The sequence below is a fragment of the Cynoglossus semilaevis genome, chromosome 11, assembly GCF_000523025.1.
Source record: "Cynoglossus semilaevis isolate Cse_v1.0 chromosome 11, Cse_v1.0, whole genome shotgun sequence".
In the NCBI taxonomy this organism is placed as follows: Eukaryota; Metazoa; Chordata; class Actinopteri; order Pleuronectiformes; family Cynoglossidae; genus Cynoglossus; species Cynoglossus semilaevis.
In genome coordinates, this window is record NC_024317.1 from 20,384,341 (window position 1) to 20,392,820 (window position 8,480).

At 40.8% G+C, this 8,480-nt stretch overlaps 2 protein-coding genes across 6 annotated transcripts in view; both read left to right on the forward strand.

Annotated features, from left to right (window-relative positions):
• slmapa (sarcolemma associated protein a) overlaps positions 1 to 3,522 on the forward strand; it is a 16,136-nt gene extending 12,614 nt beyond the window's left edge. For all 5 annotated transcript variants that reach the window (XM_008321266.3, XM_017036649.2, XM_025060490.1 and 2 more), the window contains one exon: positions 2,500 to 3,522. Coding sequence is in view for 1 of the 5 variants with exons in the window: in XM_025060492.1 (XP_024916260.1) it covers positions 2,500 to 2,595 (96 nt within the window). In the remaining 4 variants the exon portion in view is untranslated. The remainder of the gene's footprint in view (positions 1 to 2,499) is intronic.
• Positions 3,523 to 4,328: 806 nt separating this feature from the next.
• Positions 4,329 to 8,480, forward strand: part of flnba (filamin B a) — a 62,350-nt gene continuing 58,198 nt past the window's right edge. The window contains exons 1-6 of the mRNA XM_025060082.1: positions 4,329 to 4,830; positions 6,717 to 6,823; positions 6,920 to 7,055; positions 7,126 to 7,223; positions 7,576 to 7,723; positions 8,155 to 8,273. Coding sequence (XP_024915850.1) covers positions 4,539 to 4,830; positions 6,717 to 6,823; positions 6,920 to 7,055; positions 7,126 to 7,223; positions 7,576 to 7,723; positions 8,155 to 8,273 — 900 coding nt within the window. The 5' untranslated portion in view covers positions 4,329 to 4,538. The remainder of the gene's footprint in view (positions 4,831 to 6,716; positions 6,824 to 6,919; positions 7,056 to 7,125; positions 7,224 to 7,575; positions 7,724 to 8,154; positions 8,274 to 8,480) is intronic.

The window sequence follows — 8,480 nt, forward strand, 5'->3', positions numbered from 1 at the left end:
TATATATGTATATATGTATGTATATATATATGTATATATATATATGTATGTGTGTGTGTGTGTGTGTGTGTGTGTATACGCCCATCAGAAATATCACTGACCAGTAGGTGTGTGTGTGTTGGCAAGAATCTGTTGACACGATATGTGGCAGCGAGACGATATATTGCGATCTACTGCAATACTATAGGCACAACGATATTTTTTTTGAACAATTTAATTGTAGGAAAAAATTGGAACAAATTGGAGTCTAAATCTAAATTTGTAATCACTAGAGAAGAAATAAAAGCAAAATAAAATGAACCAACGCCATGAATATTTGACTGTTAACTGTTAATAAAAACAGTTACAGATACAGTATCATGAAACTAAACATATTTTCTTACACCTCTACTGATAAGTTGATTGCATGTTTTCATATTTCTGTTTTTTTCCACCTGCTGCTGTTTGTCTTTCACTTTCTGCTCCTTATAATTTTCCAAAACATTGAAATGGCCCTGAATTTCAGGAACAGATCATGGTTTTTCTGAACATTTTCAAGTTATATACTATATATTTTTTTATACATATATATATATATTTTTTTTGAACAATTTAATTGTAGGAAAAAATTGGAACAAATTGGAGTCTAAATCTAAATTTGTAATCACTAGAGAAGAAATAAAAGCAAAATAAAATGAACCAACGCCATGAATATTTGACTGTTAACTGTTAATAAAAACAGTTACAGATACAGTATCATGAAACTAAACATTGCGAAACTTCAGTGTAACGATATTTTCTTACACCTCTACTGATAAGTTGATTGCATGTTTTCATATTTCTGTTTTTTTCCCCCTGCTGCTGTTTGTCTTTCACTTTCTGCTCCTTATAATTTTCCAAAACATTGAAATGGCCCTGAATTTCAGGAACAGATCATGGTTTTTCTGAACATTTTTAAAGTTATATACTATATATTTTTGTATACATATATATATACACTGTTCAATAAATTAAAGGAACACTCTGAAAACGCATCAATCTCAATGTGGAAAAAAAAAAAAAAAGGGATATCTACCGAGATATGGGCAATAAATAAAAGTTTTCAGCCTGCCCCCCTCTACCCCCCACATGCTTGTATGCATGCTTGACAAAGCTGGGGCATGCTCATAATGAGACGGCCAATGGTGTCTTGTGGGATATCGTCCCAGATCTGTGTACGGGCATCCCTAAGCCCTGTAAAGTCTGAGGAGAAACTTGGTGTCGCCTGATAAGCCAAAACACAATGTCCCCAGAGGCGTTCTATTGGGTTTAAATCCGGATCATTGTGAGGACCATTCAATTGTATCACTTCCTTCATCCTTCAGGTCCTGCCTGCATATTCTTGCTACATGAGGCCCGGGCATTGTCGTGCCTCAGGAGGAACCCAGGACCTACTGCACCAGCATAGGGTCTAACAATGGGTTCAAGGATTTCATCCTGATGCCTAAAGGCGGTTAGACTGCGATTTTCTAGCCAGTAGAGTCTGCGAGTCCCCTCTGTGGATATGCCTCCTCAGAACATCACTGACCCACCACCGAAACCTGTCATCCTGAACAATGTTGCAGCATAGGCAGCGTAGCGTTCTTGCCTTGTCTTCTCCAGGTTCTTTCACATCGATCGCAGGTGCTCGGGGTGAACCTGCTTTCATCTGTGAACAATACAGGGCACCAGTGGTGGACGTGTCAATTCTGGTGTTCTCTTGCAAAAACGCCAATCAAGCCGTGCCGTGAGCACAGGGCCCACTACAGGACGTCGTGCCCTCAGACAACCCTCATGAAAGTCTGTTTTCTGAATGTTCGGGGAGAGACATTGAGGACCTTTTGCGGCCCTGTCCAGCTCTCCTAGAGTAACTGCCTGTCTCTTGAAATCTCCTCCATGTTCTGGAGACTGCGCACAACCAAAATGTGACCTCTGCTTTTAACCCATCACCAAAGTGAACAGGGGGGCAGATTAAGCACCCGGGGAGCGGTGTGAGGGGGACGGTGCCATACTCGGTGGTAACTTGGCAGCTGGTGGACTCAAACCTGAAAAAGCCTTTCAGACCCAAGTCTGCTTCCTTAACCACTAAGCCACCACTGACCCAAATGTGCCATCCTGGAGGAGTTGGACAACCCTTGCAACTTCGGTAGGGTGAAGGAATCGCCTCATACTGCCAGGAGTGACTCTAACAAAAAGCAACAAGTGGAAAACCAGCCAAGAGGGAGAAACTTGAAAAGACCTCCACATACAAAACCAGTCCTGTTTTGGGGGGGCGGGGGGGGTTTCCCCCCATTGTTGCCACTTTAGTGCCCCTGATTGACAATGCCCTCTGCGACTTAACCAACTCCATCATTATCAGTAAAGGTTCAGCTGACCTCATGCCATACTCAATAAACAAAGTGTTCTTTCAATTTTTTTTGACCAGTGTGTGTGTACGTGTGTACGTACCTGTATGTAAACACAGTGTGTACATTGAGTGTTTTCTCTCTGGTTCTCTCTCAGAGTGGGCGGAGCCACTGGATGCCACTGGTGGCAGTGATTGTGGTGGCTACAGCCGTCATCCTCTACCCTCATCTGTCCAGGAGCAGCTCCACCTAGAAGCGGACACTGAAACACACATACACTGCGTTTCCTGTATAAAGTCTCACTGTACATAACTGTAGAGGGAAATTTGGTTTTTACACCAACCTTTTTTTTTATTATTATTATTATTATTATTATTCATGTTTGTTTGTGGTGATGGAGGCTGTTTGTTTTTTTTTTTTTTTTTTTGGTTTTATCCTGAATGTTTGTAAACGGATCACACTTCTACAGGAATTGTTTCGGCGTAACTGACCGCGACAGTGTAGTCATGGGAACACCGTTGGTCATGATGCTGTCAGTGACATCATCGTTGCATGGTCCATGCCCTAGGAAATAATTGTAGAAATCAGTGAGATTTTTTTTTTTTTTTTTTTTTCAGTAATTGGTCCCACACTGATTGGTAACTGCCAATATTTCACTAATGAATTGATTGGTCATTAATTTATTGACAACCACTGGTGATTAATCACAGACTAACCACAATAATGAAGGTCAGTTGAACGACGGTGCTGTTTGAGCTATCGACCATCATTTGGTTTATCATTGATCAGTTATTGTGTGCGTCCAGGAACTTTGTCAGATAAATAAACAAAACAGGTCAAACTCCTGAGACATTTTTTTTTCTCTGCTGTTTGAACAGGAAGTGACAGACGAACCAACCTTTCTTCTTATGTTCTAAGGACATGGTTGTGTACCAGTACATCAACACGTGTGTGCGGCTTTGTGTATAAGACTGTGCGTGTCTGTGTGACTGTCCGACTGTGTGCCTGTTTAAAAATAACACTAAAGTTGAAAAAAAAAAATTACAAATGTAAATTTTAATCTTGATTAAAACAAACAAATAAACAGATTATTTTGTTAAAGAGATGACAGTGGGTGGCGCTAATGAGGAAGATGTTTAAATTTGCAGATGTTTGGATTAAAGATGTAGCAGCAAAAAAAGTTTCTTGATTTTTTTTTTTTTTTTTTTTTAACAGTACAAATCATAAACTGGTTTACTCAGTGGAAGAATCAAAAAATGAAGTTTGATTTTTTTTTTTAATCTACAAAATAAAAACACAGCTTCTGTTCTGGATTGATAATCTAAAAAGTTGTCTTTTTTTAAGGTAAACAATTCAGTTAAGCAACTGGATGTGAATATTTTCTCAAGAAGACGACTTGCCTCTTATCCAACAGGCTTCTTCAATTCTAACTGGTGGTGGGGAGTACAGAAGATACCTTAGAAAATTTCGGGTCGGAACTAACGGAACTATTCAACCTTGACCATGACGTCTCATCCATGACCCGGATAACTGAGAATCCTCATAGATTTGTTGTCTTCTTGTCTTCTCTTGTTCTTTGTCTCCAACATCCTTTGTCTAATATTTACTCCTCAGCTCATGTCCAATGTCTTTAACCTTAAGTTTGAAAGGCTTGAGAATAACACCCTAGGGTATCTCAACATTCTCAGATGATGTGTAGAACCAAGTGTTTCCGTACCAAGTCAGCCCATTCTCACATTTTCATTCAGTTTTTGAGTATGCTTGGAAAATATACCAATATTGTTTTATTGAATTTCACTTCAGAAGAAGAAACCAAGGATGGTGGAGCTGTGGCATTTTAAAACAAACAAAAAGTTTTTATATTTCATTTAAGTGATGATTTTATGTTGAAAAATAAATTGAAACCTATTATTTTTGATTTTTTTTTAATATTAGTCATTTTTTTCTGTTTATTATACGTGTATATAAGCTATTTAGTTTATCACTGAGTCCACAGAGGGCGCTAAAACGTCGAAGCGTTCAAACCTGACATTTCCGAGCCTGCAAAAAGACAGTGAAGGCATCGGCTTCAGGATTCGTCGAGACTGGAGTTTCGACGAACTTAAGACCTGTTTTAGGATCCGACCAGGAAACCCACCTTAAACAAAACCAACCTAAACAAGAAGCCGGTTCTCATATTTAACCAAGACTAGAACCATGCCCGTCACCGAGAAGGACCTTGCGGAGGACGCGCCGTGGAAAAAGATCCAGCAGAATACCTTCACACGCTGGATAAATGAGCACCTACGGTCCGTCAACAAGCGGGTTGTGGATCTCCAGCTGGACCTAGGAGATGGTCTCCTACTCGTCGCACTGCTGGAGGTTCTGAGCCACAAAAAGATGTTTCGGAAGTTCCACTCCAGGCCCAACTTTAGGCAAATGAAGCTGGAGAACGTCTCTGTGGCCCTGGAGTTTTTGGAGCAGGAGAACATTCGCCTGGTCTCTATAGGTGAGCCAAAAAAAAAAAAAAAAAAAAAATCTTAAAATATATACTTAAATGAAAATGGCCAAATATTACTATACTATAATAAGAATTAGAATTATACAATAAATTATTATAATTATTTATATATATATATATATAAGTATAAATATATATATGTTTTTTTTATTTTTTTTTATTTTATAATTCTAATTCTTATTATCACAGGAAAAATGACAAATGAAAATAAATAATAATTATAATATTGGAATGCTGTTATCATGAACGGGATTAGCCAGTAGGAACACCTTTGATAACTTTGGCCTAAAGAAGTAATGATGATGTGAAATGTATAGAACCAAAGGTCCCAAAAACGTCACCAGGAAGTTACTAAAATTGTATAAACCAACAGTAAACTGAATGTTGGGTTTAACTAGTTGATTGTTGTCAGTCTCTGTGTGTGTGCCCGTGCGTGTGCGTGCAGTTGAACAGGTTGAACGACATGGGAAGTTTCCTCCAGGTCATGTGACCTAAGTCTAAGCTGCTACCATGGCAATGTTTGTCAACAGCCAAAAAGAGGCCGAAATCGAATCAAAACTTTGCTTCTGGTGTTGTTTATAATATCTCAGTGAGCTGGCTACAAGAATGAGGCGGTGGAGCCTAACAGTGTTCCAAATAATGTTTGGCTAATGTCGAGCATTCTTTGGCTACAATGTTAGCTAACACCTGGGTATCTTCAAAAAAAGAAACGAGCAATACTGAACTATATCAAGATGACCGTCAGCTATTTACAGTGCGCTTAAATTCACGTAGCTAATCTTTAGTCTTTTAGTCTTTTCAGAGTGTTTAGTTATCTTGACATTGCTTAAGGCTATTTAGCTAACCCATGACTACGGTACCTTCTGCAAACCTTTAGTTATCATAAATCTAGACCTTTAAAAAACATTATTATTAATATTTCTGTAAATCTCGTAGCTTCCTGAGGGTAGGTTTTGTTGGTTTGTAACAGTTTAAGTTTGTAACTTCAATCTGGTTAGGGTTTAGCTATTTGGTTAGGGTCTTCATTTTACTTTCTTAGCTAACCTTGGCATATTCAATTTGGTTAACATAGAGCTAGTTGTATTCATCTTATACAGTAGCTATCTAAAGACAACTTTGAGTTATTTACACAATGGTTGAGTAGAAACTGTAGCGTAGGGAATTTCCCTCAGGGGATCAATGAAGTAATTATTATTGTGATTCTAATTTTTCCTTTCTGACTTTGACCAACGGTTGTGTTTATTTATTTCACGCCTTTCCGCAGATTACAAATTTGGTTAAAGGCGAAGGAGTGGTTGTAGGTGTTTGTATATACTTCAGATCCTCTTCCTGTTTATGACCTGTTTGCAAGTGTGTGTTTTCATGCATCCGTGCTTGCAGCCTCTTACTTGTTTCTGCACTTTGATTATCCCAGACTCTATCTAACAGGTAGTATCTTTTTAAACACTAACCCTCTGTGGCCAAAGGTCAGCGTGATGTGTTGATCACTCCCATGAGTGAGCTCACACATGCACGCACATTGTAAGATAAGATGATGATGTCACCTCACATGGGTGAGGCCCACAGACCGCACCCTCCGCCACACACTTGGATCCACCTGAACCTGAAGATTGAGCTGCTGTGACATGTCTGAACACAAAAACAGCCATTGGATACAATACACACAGACACACACTTCCACAATTGTGTAAAATTGTACCAGAGTTGTAACTTCAAAGGGTCAAAGGTGAAAACCTGAGAAGGTGAAAGGTCAAAGGTAAAAAAAAAAAGGTGAAAAAAAGGTCAAAGGTGAAAACCTCAGTCTGCTACCACTTAGTCAGCCATCATCTTCAATCCAGACCGGGGACTCAAGAACTTTCTTTGTTTCTTTCTAGACTCAAAAGCAATCGTGGATGGGAACCTAAAGCTGATCCTGGGTCTGGTCTGGACACTGATCCTGCACTACTCTATCTCTATGCCAATTTGGGAGGGAGAGGAGGAGGTGAGGCCAGTGATGTAATTGCATGCATGATGCCAGTGATGCATGATGTCAACAGGACACGTCCACTTGTCACTGACCTGGTCTTGTTGTCTACAGACAGAGTCAAAAACCCCTAAACAGCGCCTCCTGGGCTGGATTCAGCAAAAAGTCCCAGATCTTCCCATCAGCAACTTCAGACAGGACTGGAGAGATGGGAAAGCCCTGGGAGCCCTGGTGGACAGCTGTGCTCCAGGTAGACCCACACCCATGCTGTTCTGCTGCTTGGTCTGAGTGACACACTCATCTCCCTTTGTTGTCTACAGGCCTGTGTCCAGACTGGGAAACCTGGGATCCAGTTAAACCAGTAGAAAATGCCACAGAGGCCATGCAGCTAGCTGACGATTGGCTGGGAATCCCACAGGTGACTTCTAATGTTTTTACCCCAATACACCACTATGACAATGCACTAAGGCTGAGAACACCACTATGACAATGCACTAAGGCTGTCTTACAGGTCACTATCTCCTGACTGTGTCCATGGACTGTCTCTACATTGGACTGTCTCTGCTTCCCAACTAGCTCACATCTAACTGTGTCCTTGGTACATCACGTAGACTGTCCGAACTGCATATCCTCAGACCTGTAGATCCCCTGACCTGTAGATTCTCAGACATGTAGACCCGTCAGACCTGTAGACCTTCAGACCCCGTAGACCCTCTGACCTGTAGACCTTCAGACTTGTAGATACTTAGGGTTTTTGTGTTAATGTTTAGGTGATTGCTCCAGAGGAGATCATCGACCCCAGTGTGGATGAACAGTCAATCATGACCTACTTGTCGCAGTTTCCTAAAGCTGAACTGAAACCAGGAGCTCCACTGAAACTGAAACTTAACCCAAAGAAGACCAGGGTCTATGGACCAGGTACCCAGACTGACAACATAAGAGAGTACACACGGAGTATTATTCTTAGTTCTGTATCTAGAATTATTATTTTAGATTTTGGGTAGATGTGTAAACATGAGTGTGTTTCAAATTGAAGCCTGAGATTTTGGTGTTAGATGGGGAATGTAGCTCTTGACCTTAGATCAGACCAGCAGTCGGTTGGAGTTTGAGACTTCAGTCCTTGACTGAATGTAACACTTAGACTGACAGGATGTACTGATTTGATGTTAACCTTGATCGAGCCTTTATTCTAAACCCGGCGGGAGGGTTTTGTAGAACCAGTCTAGCATGGCTCACAGACCAAATTTTATAAAGAAAACCAGCAGTCCAGTCACAGGGACCGTGTGACCCTCGCTGGAGTTGGACTGGGTCACAGTTATTTTTGCTCTAAATGGTTTGCTCTTTCTTAGGAATTGAACCCACAGGAAACAGAGTCCTGTGTCCTGCCATCTTCACTGTGGACACGTTCAGTGCGGGTCAAGGTCAGGTCACTGTTTACCTGGAGCATCCAGATGGCACAAGAGTGGAGGTAGGCTCTGCCCCTTACTTGTCTATAGCCTAGGACGGGGGAGGGTGTCAAACTCATTTTCACCGGGGGCCACATCAGCAATACAGTTCCCCTTGAAGGGTCGGTTGTAAATGGAATACTGTAAAGATCGGGGGCCACAACCCCGGTCCGCGCACCAGTACCAGTTAGTGATGTGCGGATCGATCCTGAAATATCGATACTTCCGAT